Source organism: Epinephelus fuscoguttatus, linkage group LG14, assembly GCF_011397635.1.
Source record: "Epinephelus fuscoguttatus linkage group LG14, E.fuscoguttatus.final_Chr_v1".
Lineage (NCBI taxonomy): Eukaryota > Metazoa > Chordata > Actinopteri > Perciformes > Serranidae > Epinephelus > Epinephelus fuscoguttatus.
In genome coordinates, this window is record NC_064765.1 from 13,451,533 (window position 1) to 13,465,469 (window position 13,937).

General features: G+C 40.7%; 1 protein-coding gene across 2 annotated transcripts; it reads left to right on the top strand.

Moving 5' to 3' along the window:
- The first annotated feature begins 911 nt into the window (after positions 1-911).
- On the top strand, positions 912-13,639 carry LOC125901015 (glycogenin-1-like). Of its 2 annotated transcripts, none has more exons than XM_049596359.1 (7): positions 912-1,053; positions 5,573-5,711; positions 5,808-5,982; positions 6,207-6,369; positions 7,855-7,981; positions 9,320-9,551; positions 11,671-13,639. In XM_049596359.1, the coding sequence occupies exons 1-7, from the start codon at positions 912-914 to the stop codon at positions 11,836-11,838; spliced, it is 1,146 nt and encodes a 381-aa protein (XP_049452316.1). In that variant the 3' UTR covers positions 11,839-13,639. The 2 variants fall into 2 exon arrangements, with proteins under 2 accessions (XP_049452316.1, XP_049452317.1); XM_049596360.1 differs by having other exon boundaries at positions 922-1,053; positions 5,576-5,711.
- The last annotated feature ends 298 nt before the right edge of the window (positions 13,640-13,937 follow it).

The window sequence follows — 13,937 nt, forward strand, 5'->3', positions numbered from 1 at the left end:
TAAACCAAAAGCTTCAATTTTATGCAGCATTCACAACCATTTTACTCCACTACATTACAGATATAGTTGAGCCCAAGGATGTCGTTTCATTCAATATTGGGTAGGACACGTGAAATGGGGGTTTTGGGGCAGAAGTTTTGAGTGACAGACACTTAATTTACAGCACTCTTGTGAATATTATGCATCAATATAAGGCGAAAATGCCTTTAATTTCATCAAAATAAAAGTCTTCTGCTACTTTCATGTTTTTATTGTGGATGACAAATGCACACGTGCTAAATATTGAGGAGGAATACTGAGGAATCCCCCTGAAATCTACACCAATGCTTGGGCCCACTAGTTACTTCGCAGATTTAGATTATGATCAACAAATAAATTATAATGCATTAACCATCAGTACATAAAGAAATTAAAATTCACCCTACATTTACCAACATAAGTGATGCATAAACATTGTCTCGTAGACCCCATCCCAACTTGGCTACTTAAACAAGTCTTACCTTTAGTTAACACGTCTGTATTAGACATGATTAATATGTCTGTCTTAACAGGTTATGTACCACAGTCCTTTAAGGTAGCTGTAATTAAACCTCTACTAAGGTGTTAGCCAACTATAGACCCATATTTAATCTTTCCTTTCTTTCAAAGATCCTTGAGAATGTAAAGATATTGGGCTTTTTTAATAAAATTGAATTTAATTGAATAAACATTGATGCATCAGTAATTTTAATCCAGTGTTGTTCTGCTTCATAAGTATTTTCCCTCTGGTGCTTTAAATATTATTTGATGTTAGTAGTTTCACAGTGTAAATGCATCACTTTCACTTGTAATAGAGTATTTCATAATTGTTGCATTACACCTCAGCATCATTTCTGCACGCAGAGGGGGGCGTGTCAGCTGTCACTGGTCACATGACCCGGAAAATGTGGGGCTTAATTCCTGTGTTGGACTGCTCCCAGCTGCTGAGACTCTGCCCTTCGCAGTGCAAACCCTCCGTCCGCCCCATCGCGACCCCCGGGCCCCTGCTTGACTCTCCTCATCACATCATGACGGGTAAGACACACCGGGGTGCTCTGCGGACACCCGCAGCCACCGCCGCACTGACACCGGAACATGGCCACTCCAGACCGGACCAGAGCTGCGCGAACTGCCCTCATCTCCTATAATATCGCGAATTTATTAATGAACGCAGCAAAAAACACCTGCTGTAATATTCACTGATTTTCATCTACGGACGTTAGTGAGGCAATAATATTTAATCGCTAGCATTTATTTTATATGCTGCGGCCATTTAAAGGATTGTGATGTGTTGGATTTGATGAGTTGCTGCAGCGGTTTGGACCAAAGTAAAGCTGACATGTTAAAATATAGCACTTCCGGTTACAGTTTTCAAAGTTAAAGCGCTTTGAGTGCAACTGGTGTTGAGTAAGAATGCTTATGTAAAAGGAGAATTATGTAGACAGAGAAAATACAGTATATTACTTAAAAAAATTCATATTTTGAATTGATTTTTGTCATTTGGTCTCCACTCTTAGCAGCTTTGATTATGTCAATACTTTACAACATTTTAGAGTAAAAAAGAAAAACAAAAAACAAACTGTAATGACGTATCAAAATCTACATTTAAATAAAAAAAATTGAATTTAAATTTAAAACATCATTCATTTTAAAGATAAAAAATAAATTTGTTGATTATTTTATCAGTTAATTGATTCGTTATTTGGTTTATAAAACGTCAGAAAAAGGTTAAAAACGTTTATCGTTGTTTTCCAAAACCCAAGATGATGTCTTGTTTTGTCCAAAACCCCTAACTGTTCAGTTAATTGTCATAGAGGAGTAAAGAAACCAGCAAATCTTTAATTTTATTTTAAATTACAAGCCAACACGAATACCAGGTTCCAATATATCTATTCTTCCGTTAATTGATAAGTTATTTGGTCTATAAAATGTATGTAATATATTGATCAGTGTTTCCCAAAACCCAAGATGATGTCTTGTTTTGTCCACAACCCAAAACTATTCAGTTTACTGTCATAGAGGAGTAAAGACGGTCAATCAATAATCAAATTAGTCTGCAATTTATGTTATAGTCGACAACTAATAGATTAATAGATTGATTGTTGTGGCTCTACTTGTCAGTGCTGTCACTTAAACAAATATTTAATTTCTTGAAAATTACAAGTCAAGACAAATACAGGTTACAATATATCTATTTCTTAGGTTTCAGTGAGTTTTTTTGTCTATAAAATATGTTGATCGGTGTTTCCCAAAACCTCAGATGATGTCTTGTTTGTCCAAAACCCAAAACTATTCAGTTTACTGTCTTTGAGGAGTGAAGAATCCAGAAAATATTCACATTTAAGAAGCTGTAATCATTGTTTTCTTTAAAAAAATAAATAAATAAATACTTAAACCGATAAATCGATCATCAAATTAGTTGACAAGTCATGTTATAGTTGAAAATCAATAGATTGATGGATTGAGTGTTGCATCTCTATTTGTCAGTGCACTTTTTGTATATTACCATAAGCAAATATTTAATTTCTTTTTAATTGAAAACCAACACGGAGACAGGATCCAGTGTATCTAATACGATAATAGTGGCTGACGTTAGTGTAGCTGCTCTGATGTTGAGGTGTGATTACTACACAGCCAAAGCAGAGTGAAGTCAAAGTGGAAGTGCAGACTGTGATATTGCACATCAAGGTGTCACAAAGTAGGCAAGCGGAAATTACGTCCATGGCATGACCAACGTTGATGATTTCTCCATGTACATGTAATTGTAGCCTGATAGCTTAGCTTAGCACGAAAACTGAAAACCAGCTGCTGCCTATGGCTTCACATTTACAGCACAGACATGAGAGAGGAATTCATGTTCTCCTCTTTGTCTTGTCAAGAACGCAAATAAGCATACACCCCAAATTGACCAATCCTTTAAGGTGACACCTGCATTATTACATCATCTCGAGGCCTGTTATTGTAGAGGAGCAGTGAAGTAAATGCTAGTTTCAAGATTTTTATTTCAGTTTATACTGCATCCACATGTTGCATATTTCTAAATATATTTGTTCTTAATCAAATTACAGTGTTCGTTGGACATAATTTATTCATTTATTTAACCTAATTCATTCTTACTTATTCTACTCTTGCATGAATATTTTATAACGGATTCTTATTGTGTCTAATTTTTGTTTTCTATCTTTATTTTATATATATATACACACACACACACACACACACACACATAAATACATACATAAATGTATGTATGTAGAGAGGTGTGGGAGACTAATTTTTTATAGTTGAATATTGTTGCACAACATATTTGTAAATCTATAACAGTACATACATGTTTTATACATCGTCACAAACTGCAAATATTTTTAGATTTATGAAAATTTTACATACTAGTTTTATACATTTAAGTAAAATGCAGATATTTTAAGTAATACTTTACATTTTTATGGCTTATAATTCTCGATCAGAGTGACTGTAACGAATCACAGTTTCTTTCCGGGATCAGTAAAGTTTTTCAGGTTTCTGAAAAATAAGCAACTTTACAAATTTTGGCTTTAGAAAAATGCAATGGCATTTTCCCACATTTTTCTAGACCAAACAATAAATCGAGAAAGTAAAATAAATTGGTAATAAAAGTGCTTTTGAACTGTTCCCTGATCAAACTTGGTTCCGTAGCTCATGTGTGCTTTTATTTTTTAAAGAAAACCCTATTAACTTCCTGGGTTAATGTCAGGTGTTTGATTAACTTGACTAGTTGTTTCTCAGTGCGGACGTGCAATGCGTGGCCTTGAAGTTTTTTTCTTTTCCTAATACTAGAAAAGGCCTGTAGGGTCGCACTTTTTAAAGTGTATTCCCATTAATGTGGTCCAAAGGTTAAAAATAATTTCAAGAATACTCTATACTGTAATATAGGATTAATAACAGTCACCATATGCACATAGGCTGAGAGAGAACTGCAGTTTTGCAAGCATCATGTTAACATATAATTACATATAGGAAACGATCTCTATGCATTCACTTTGCATACAAATATAAGTTTGCCATTACAATATATATATATATATAAATGCATATTTTCCCAGCTTGTTCATGAATTCACTCCATTGTGTTTTAAATCTGGTGCACTCACACCAGATAACATCATTGCTAACATTTAAAAGTCATTTATCAGAACGTGTTTCTCATAATTTTGTGTCCTCATGATTCTGAAATGATGTCACACCCGGAGGTGTGCAGGTCACATGGCTTTATGCAGCCAGAGATAACACTGTGGGAGCACAACACATGCTTCCTGTACAGCCTTGTAGGCGAGACGGGCCTTACACTCTCATGATAGTCAGCTTATAGTTCCTTGAAACAGACCCTAGCAACCGTACAGCACTGCCCCTCCGATCAGATCAGGATTCCCAGAAGGCCCCCCCACCCACCCCCCCACTCGACAACACACACGTTCAGCTGAATGAACACTATCTGCTGGCTCTGGGCCTACTTTCATTCAAGCATAAACACAGTGTGCCTCCTGCTGTCGGTAATGTATGCATGGCCCCCATGGATATGCTAACAACTCATCAGACACTGAACTTCACACAAGAGGCCTGCAGAGGAACTAGATATACTTGTGCTGGTGCAGTTTGTTATACAGTGTCGACTGGATGGGACAGTGGATGTGATGGTTTGAGCAGCATTTGTGTTGGAAAGTACACAAATGTTTTATCATCTCTGTCAGAGGAAGTTTACTCACTTTAATAGCAAGTGTAAATACAAATGCTCAAAACAAGCCACAGCAGCCGCACGTGAGTAGCATGGATCATATTTTCTGAGGTAATAAAAACAGAGAAAATTGTACATTTACTTAACTGTTGTTGATTTGTTTGTCTTATCTTAGCAACATAAAGTTTGGCTGTTTGGCTGTCCTTAATGAAGGAGGAGGTGTAAAGAGTTCACTGTGTAATTTATTGGTTGTGACACTTTTACAATACTTGTTGCTTATGCTATTTGTTAGTGAAGAGGCTGATGTGTGAGCTCAGGTTGCTGCCAGTTCAGGGTTGGATATTAGCTCCAGCCACCAGCCAAATGCTGGCAAAATATGCAAATGGATGCTAGATTTGCTTCACTCACCAGCCAAAAAAAAAACAAACAAAAAAACAATGGTAATCTGTTGAGTGGCTGGTAGAGTTTGGTATCCACCGGTCACAGTAGCAGGTGGACATCAGAGTTCATTTCTAACCCTGTGTCGGTTCCAAAAATGTCACACATTTCAATTACAACTTGGGTTATTGTTCTGCAATGAACTGTCAACTACAAAATGCATCGTCTTGTAGAAATTTTCCTGACAAAATTAAATTTTACACACAGAAATAGTCCCTCTTAACTGCTATTCACACCTATGAATTCATCATTTTCAAACAGCCCTGGTTATTCTGATAAATTTGATGTATAATACACCATTTTGTAAACTAATAAAAGACTTATGCAGGCAGATAAATAGAAGTAGGACTGACAAAGGAGAATCATATGGCTGATAAGTGTGTGTATGTGTGTGTTTTTCTCCAAGCAGACGAAGCTTTTGTGACGCTGGCCACAAATGACAGCTATGCCAAGGGAGCGATGGTGCTTGGCCAGTCGCTACGAAACCACAACACAACCAGGAAACTGGTTGCACTCATAGGACCTCATGTTGCAGATCAGTGCAGGTAATGCACATCACTGATGTTGGGGTAAAATTTGACAAATGTCAATATCCAACACACACACACACACTGACACAAATTACACTGTCTGTGTCGTAGAGACGTACTAAGCTCCATTTTTGATGAAGTGTGTGTTGTGGACGTTATGGACTCCGGTGATGCAGCGCATCTTGCCCTGATGAAGCGTCCGGACCTGGGGGTAACATTCACCAAACTGCACTGCTGGACTCTGACACAATACAGCAAGTGTGTGTTCTTGGACGCAGACACATTGGTAAGACAGAAAAATGACAGCAGCAGAAAACATACAAGAAAGAGAAAGTCGGTTTTTTTTTTTGCTCTCACAACTTATTGTTCTGTGATCACAACATGAAACACTCTATTTTTCATTCACATTCTTCTTCTGTATTTTTCTGCAAATGACTGTTGCGGAATTATTGCTCAGTAAAACTTTAAATGTAGAATATCTGTAAGTTACATTTTTTTTAATGTATTCAGGTGCTGTCAAATGTAGATGAACTATTTGAGAGAGAGGAACTATCTGCAGCACCAGATCCTGGTTGGCCAGACTGTTTCAACTCCGGGGTTTTTGTCTTCAGACCGTCCAATGAGACGCACGAGAAGCTGCTCACATTCTGCAGTGAAAACGGCAGCTTTGACGGTGAGATGCGAGTGTATTTATCCATTTCTTTTTCTGTCCTTTAGTGGCTGATGAGAAGTGAGAGCGTAATCTGAAGAGACACGAGGAAATGCACTCCCTGAGGAAATATAATCATATTTTTGGAAAAATGAACCAGTGATTCCAGAGAGAAGCAGACAGAGGGGTCTACAGTGTGTGTTTGAAGGATATATCCAGGATGTCAAACTGACTCAGCAGCAACAACAGGTTAAAAAGACAAAGACAGTTAGAAGCTAAAGCTGAACTATAGGCTACAGATCACAGTGTAAAAGTGAACCACCACATCACTGCTGATCCCCACACAAGACAATGAATATAAAGGGACACTTTGCTGATATTCAACCAGCTGTGTGGCATCGCAGTGTGTGCAGATGAACAGTGTTTGGCTTCACCTCCGTGCCGCTGCCAGCACCTGGACCTCCACCACTGGACGGGCAGGGATCTCCAGGAGAGTCAACCAACGTTCATCTGCACACACTGCGATGACACAGAGCTGGTTGAATATCAGCAAAGTTTCCCTGCTTCCCTTCACTGGTTCCTGTACAGCAGGGTCGGTCTTTGTTTCACTGTTATAATCATTAAAAAGCAAAAGCAGCATGTGTGTACATTCAGTAGGCTGTATCGTCAGTAGCTAGCTAGCTAACCCTACACTTTTCAGGGTTTGATTTTGGAACAGGGAAGAAGGCTGTATCTGTCACACACTTGACCAGACGCTCTACTTTTCCATGCACGAGACTGTTTATGCGTAAGTATTTTAAATAGTAACATGAGTAATTGATATGTAAGTAATATCAAGTTTCAGAGTGTATGACGACATTCCCTTTTAGTTTATAATCCTTGGTTGTTACTGGACTGTGTGAACATGAACCAAGAATCAGTCGACTGTAGGTGTGACCTCAGCCATTTTTGATGAGAAACGTTAGCAGCTAAATAAATCCAATTAATCTGCAGAGGTTCCTGCAAACCCCTCTTTTTCTCGACACACACACTCCAAGTATCTACTGTATGTCCTAATCTTAACTCTGACCTGATCTAACCTCGTCCTCACTCCGCCGCCCTCACCCCAGCTGTTTGTATGCACTTAACACCGTGTCACATACGTATGCCGTCTGTGCGAAATTGCTTCACCATATGTTGTCGTTCAATGTGTGCAGCCTCCTCTTACACGCTGTTAACATTCCTTTTCAGTTTCTATTTATACATGTCAGACAAGACACACTCTGTGGAAGTGTACAGTGTGTGTGGTGTTAACCATTCAGATATGTACTACTACAGTGTATGAATGAAGAGAGGTCACATTAGGTAAATGTTACTGAAATGTTACTCACAGCAAAAACGCAGAATCACTCTGACATGACTATTACTATTTGTTCTAACATGCCAAACCAAAGCTCCAAGCCAGCTCTCACCTGAAATTATGCCTATAACTATCACTCTGAGCGTATTTGTGTGTGTGCATGTCTGCAGGTGGAGATCAGGGGGTTCTCAACAGCTACTTTAACACCTGGGCGACGGCAGATATTTCCAAACACCTTCCCTTCATCTACAACCTCAGCAGTATCGCCATCTACTCTTACCTGCCAGCTTTCAAACAGTCAGTACACACACACATACACGAATTTACTGCATCCAGGGTTTCTTCATATGTTCATGTATAGCTGACCTATTGCCCTGATTGTATGACTAACCTTGTTAAACTTCAAGGTGCTTGTGTGTTAGGAGGCATAAAGCTTATCCAAGGTCAGTTCAAAGGTTGTGTACTCGTTTGTATGTCGGCAGGTGTTGAATTACAAGAGGCTGCTGAAACTCAGAGCAACGACAATGTACATGCTGCCTCGAAACAGAGGAGCTACTGTAGCTTACTTTCTGTCTTGTATAAGTTTTTGTCTGCGTATGTCTTCATGTCGAAGAGTTTGGTGAAAGGCTAAGTTCTCGCCCCTATTTTCCTATGTTTTTCTGTTTATGTGAGTAATGGGAACAACAGTTTTTGGTCCAATACTGAACAACAGGACTGCAGCCAGCAGCACAGAAAAAGAGGCCTCTGTGTAAACACTTGGGACATGTTTGCACCATCAATTTTCTTCCACCGAAAGTGCTTGTTTTTGCTGTTGAGAGGCTCAGATTGTTATATAAGTGTCTGATGACATTTATGGAAAGAATCCCAACAGAGACAGACCTTTTTGTTAAAGAGAAAGATAATTATGGTTTGAGCAGAAACAGCCCCCAAATCAACACCAACGTCACCAGACTCCATTTAAATAAACAGTAATTTAATCATCGTAAAATATACTTCATTCAAAGTCAGCAGAAAGAAAATGACACTGAGAAAAGCCATCTCGGTTCATCTTTCCACTGTTCCAACAATCTCCAAATTTGGTGTGGTTGAAATAAATCCATCATTCACCCAGTTTGATGTGAAAATACGCTGGCTCTATACACGCTAAAATGACTGTTTATTTAAATGGAGTTTGGTGGGTTTGGCAATGGCGATTTCGGGGCTGTTTCTGGTTAAACAAGATGAGCTTTCTCTTTAACAAAAAGGTCCTTCTCTGCAGGGATCATTTCCATAATTGTGAAGCCTATTAGTGGCAAGATCAAGCACTTTTGGTGGTTTTAAATGGACGGTGCGAACATACGTCGAGTGGTTAAGTCATCAAACGCAGCATTACAGCCTCATTGTGGGGGTGACGGCAGCCTTGGTGTAGTTTGTTTGTAGCCTTAGTTACACATCAAACATTAGCTTCCTACTTCTGCTTTCACACATCAAAAATCCTAAAAGTGGTCATTTGTGAAGATTATCTCGCTGAAGAAATGTGGAAGTATCATAAATGTTTTTGTTGAGGGAACCATGGTGATGCTAACTTCTGGGTTAGCATCTCACACTCTTTACTGCTGCCTAACGTTCACTTTTCCCGCTGTTGTCTTTTCACAGATACGGTCACGACGCCAAGGTGGTGCACTTCCTGGGCAAGGTGAAGCCATGGAACTACTCCTACGACGCTCAGAGGGGCGAGGTCAAAGGCCACTCCCCCGACCAGTGCCACCTACACCCAGACTACCTGCTCATGTGGTGGCAGGTGTACGCCAAATCTGTGCTGCCTTTGCTGCAGCAGGCCTACGGGGACACACCATTCAGCAGCGGCTTCGTGGATGTGAACGAGGAGGTACGTCAGGGCTTTGTGATGGATGAGTGCGTGTGAAATAAGAGTTTCCCATCCTGGGTGTGGTGGGAAGGCACATACTGGAAAATAAACAAAGAAGGCTGTTAATGTGTGTGGTTACGTGTTCACTCTGTCACATATTTATCATGTCCTGACATCTGACTTTTTTGAAACCTGTTACACACCAGGTAAACGCCCCTTTGTCTGGCAGGTATATAAAATGTGTGAAGGTGTAATTGCCACATAGTGAAGCTTTTTTCTGACTTCCCCATAAGCTCCAAAATGCTGACCGGTTTTAGTTGCGACACTAACAAGAAAAAGTCAATTTGTTCCACATTCCTCTGCACCATTCTGTTGCCAAAAGTGGTGTTTGTTGCTGCCGGTATTTCCGGTCCTCTCAGTAGCGTCATGACTGCATGAATAGCTTCCTGTTGTCAATGAATCGTGGAGGGTGCCGGGGCTCCAACAACTGTTCAGCACTTCACAGGGTAGCAGGAAGTTACCAGGCTGCCTGTTGCAACAGGGTAGCAGTGTAATAGCTCTGCGTTAGTCAAAAAAGGAAAGCTGCCAAAACCTGAAGCTTTGCCCAATGGCCTGAAGCTGTGCCATTTTGTGTCACACCGACAAGTTTATACAGGCCCGTCTTGAGCTGGCTCAGACTGAAGGTTTTTTTTTTTTTTTTTTTTAATTTAGGCTGGAGATGAAGGACTTTTTAAAACAGTTTAACGGGACACTATGCCACTTTTGTAACAGCGGCCAAGGGAGGTGTCACGTTTAAGCAACCTGACTGGTAGTGAGTGCTCTCCCTGTGGTAGTGTGGGTTTTCTACTGGCTCTCCAGTCCAAAGACATGCAACAAAGAAGGCTGTTAATGTGTGTGGTTACGTGTTCACTCTGTCACATATTTATCATGTCCTGACATCTGACTTTTTTGAAACCTGTTACACACCAGGTAAACGCCCCTTTGTCTGGCAGGTATATAAAATGTGTGAAGGTGTAATTGCCACATAGTGAAGCTTTTTTCTGACTTCCCCATAAGCTCCAAAATGCTGACCGGTTTTAGTTGCGACACTAACAAGAAAAAGTCAATTTGTTCCACATTCCTCTGCACCATTCTGTTGCCAAAAGTGGTGTTTGTTGCTGCCGGTATTTCCGGTCCTCTCAGTAGCGTCATGACTGCATGAATAGCTTCCTGTTGTCAATGAATCGTGGAGGGTGCCGGGGCTCCAACAACTGTTCAGCACTTCACACCTATGGGCAATTTGACTCCAAATTGCCCATAGGTGTGAATGTGAATGGTTGTCTGTTTCTATGTCAGCCCTGTGATAGTCTGGGGACCTGTCCACCGTGTGCCCCACCTCTCGCCTGTCAGCTGGAATTGGCGACCTTTAAGAGGATAAGTAGTTACAGTAAATGGATGCTACCTGTCATAGCAGACCAGGCTGCAGCAGCAAAAACCCTGAGCGTATTAAAGTAAATGACATAAAACATGTTTTATTGCTTCTTAATGCAGTTTTTCATTTGTAAGAAGAAGGTTAATAAATTCGTCTTTCAGAATTCAGTCTAGCTTTAAAATCCCTCCTTAGTTTTGCTTTTTGCTCCTTAACTGTGATGTCGGAGCTTCACTGTGCAGAATGATGTGCAGACAGTGCGATTTTGTGACAGCACAGTGGTCTAATATGCAGCTTACATAAGTATGATGTGGAAACTTGAAACCTCCAGTGTTCAGACACTGAGAACTGGGTCTTCAGTGAAGTCAGGAGACATCTTCTTCCCAGCAGATAAACAACTGTTGACGTGCTTCCTACTCACTACAGTCACTGTGTTTCTATGACAGGTATTTACTTATTGAGTGTGCATCTACTGCAGGAGGACGCTCCTTTCCTTCTTCATGTCAGGAGAGACAACTTTCATCATCTGAGTAACTGAGCTCTTATCTGCTGCAAGTGTGTTGCAAAATGTCTCATTTGTACTTTGACTCCTCTGGTGAAATGCCTGTGTGTGTGCTGATTGTGGGAAGAAAGGATCCCTCAGCCGAGCATGGCTGAAAGCAGGGAAACCAGTCCTTATAAAGTATTGCTCCAGACCCATTTAATGATCCATTCACTCTGTCTGTCACACAGAGTAAGCTTCACCAGGATGTGAGACAGCACCCACCGCCCTTCGTTCCTCCGCCTCAGAAGGTTTCATCAGAGGAGAGGAAGCAGCGCTGGGAAGCGGGCCAGATCGACTACATGGGTGACGACTCCTTCGCCAACATCAAGCGAAAGCTTGACTCATTTTTGAAGTAGCAGGCAGGCAAGGGAGCGTGACGGACAGAGAGTGCACCAGTTGAAGCTCTGTGTGGGCGGGGATTTTAAGCACTGCTCAGCCTATCACAGGGGCTTGATTAGCAGGCGACTGGATGAAATGCCTCTGTGCAATGTTAAGCCTCACTCTCTGCTTCCTGTCAGTGTGTGTGTGAATGACAGGGAGTAGAACTTTAACACACTTCCCACGCACTCTTATCATAAATTTTTTCCCTCAAAGGAAAAGTTTGACATGTTGGAAAATATGTTTCTTACCAGGAGTTAGATGAGAAGATTGACACCACACATCTGTTTGGTAAATATGAAGCTTGCTAACTTAGATTAGCAGATATAGGAAACTGCTAGCCCCATGTGTGACCTCAGCACAGCCTACATCACTCCCTAAAACCTTAAGAGAAAAAGTCTACTGCCTGCAACCGCCTAGAAACACTTTGGCGTAACCGTCCATAAAACTACAAATTTTCTTTCTTTTATACATTTTTTGTTGTATGGGTTAAACAAACAAGATAGTAGTAAGCTTTAGTGGTGTTGGTAGGCGGATTATGTTATGTTTGGATGCTGTTTACTGTTACTAGTCTTTGTGCAAGGCGTTAGAACAAAATTGGCTGGTGCATGTGTCATGAATCTGACGACAATTTTGCGTGCGCACAGTGATAACATTTCTATGCATGTATTGCTGAATGAGGCCCACCGAGTGGTACAATCTTCTCACCTAATTCTCAGGAAGTAGCGTACTTCCCAAAATGTCAGACTGTTCTTTCAAGTGTTCTTGTGCATCTGATGGAGATGGATTCACAGTCCTGAGTCTTCCTAACCTGTGGAAACTTTCAGCAACAACAGAAACTGAAAATAAAAATGAGCATAGAGCTGAAGGGGAATCAGTAAGTTTAAAAAGTTGTTCCTGGATTTTTACCACAACTCCTCTCCTGCAATAAATCTCTCCATCTAAACCGCGTCGAAGCAGATATGCAGCAACTGGCTCATTTCCGTCTTGCAGTCCCTGCTCTCCTTTGCAGCCAGTTATGACAATCTCGCTTAAATCACACAGTGTTCACCTCTCCAGAGTACATGGGTAAACTAAACGTTCCTATCTGTGCCTCTGACACTCACCAGCTCCCTGTGACTTCAGCTTTGTAATGTCCGGTGTTGTATTAGGATAAAGGTCCATCGTGTTGTATTTGCATGGCACACAGTTTAAAACGTGGGTCAGTGATGAGGTCCGTCCAACCACATCCTGAAGTGCTGATACTCAGTTTTGTTTGTGTTTGTGTGGGATTAAATAGTGCGCTCCCCAGACATCTGTCATCTGTATGCGTGCCCTGCATGTTGTGTCCCTCCCAGACCCACATCAGTATAAATTTGTGCCATGACCCGTTTCATCACTTCCTGTCTGTGTTACCAGCTGCCTTATTGCCGTTCACTGTTTACAAAACCACACTTACTGTTACTGCTGCTAGTAGCACAACAAATTGAACTTTGTTGAGTCCGTCCTTTCCTCTTACTAATACCTCCTTAACTTAACTCCAGCTGTGTGCCCTTAAACTATAATCTATAGCTCCTAACAACTCCTCACTCCGTTAAACACTCCGACAAGAAGCTGGCGAGTCTCAAGAAAAGTCCATGCGAATTTTCTAATCTTGTCCACCTGCTAATTCCTGAATATGCATGAGTGGAAGTGGAACATAATTGTATTGACTTCAAATAACGCAGCTCTGTCCTTTTCCCCAGCTGTTAACTGTACATCCCTGTTAAAGCGCTAATAAAGAACTGGTTTATCCTCTGTCACGAGTCTCAATTTCTTTACACTTTGTCTATCATTGTGCTCTTATCCTGTGAGATTATATATATTTAAACAACATATATAACACATATAAAAACAAACCGGGCCTCAGAATGGGGAAGAAAGGTGATTTAAGTGACTTTGAATGTAGCATGGTTGTTGGTTTCTGAGTGTTTCAGAAACTGCTGATCTACTCTCCCTCTCTCTTGGGATGTGGTGGAACGGGAGATTCACATCATGGATGTGCAGTTGACAAATCCGCAGCAATCGCGTGACGCTATCATGTCAATATGGACCCAAA

Bases quoted from the DNA above. Each gene is read 5' to 3' on its own strand.
- LOC125901015 (XM_049596359.1), top strand. From the start codon at position 912: ATGACCCGGAAAATGTGGGGCTTAATTCCTGTGTTGGACTGCTCCCAG. The intron at 5,983-6,206 runs GTAAGACAGAAA...TAATGTATTCAG, and splicing joins TCTTGGACGCAGACACATTG to GTGCTGTCAAATGTAGATGA. The intron at 7,982-9,319 runs GTCAGTACACAC...GTCTTTTCACAG, and splicing joins TACCTGCCAGCTTTCAAACA to ATACGGTCACGACGCCAAGG.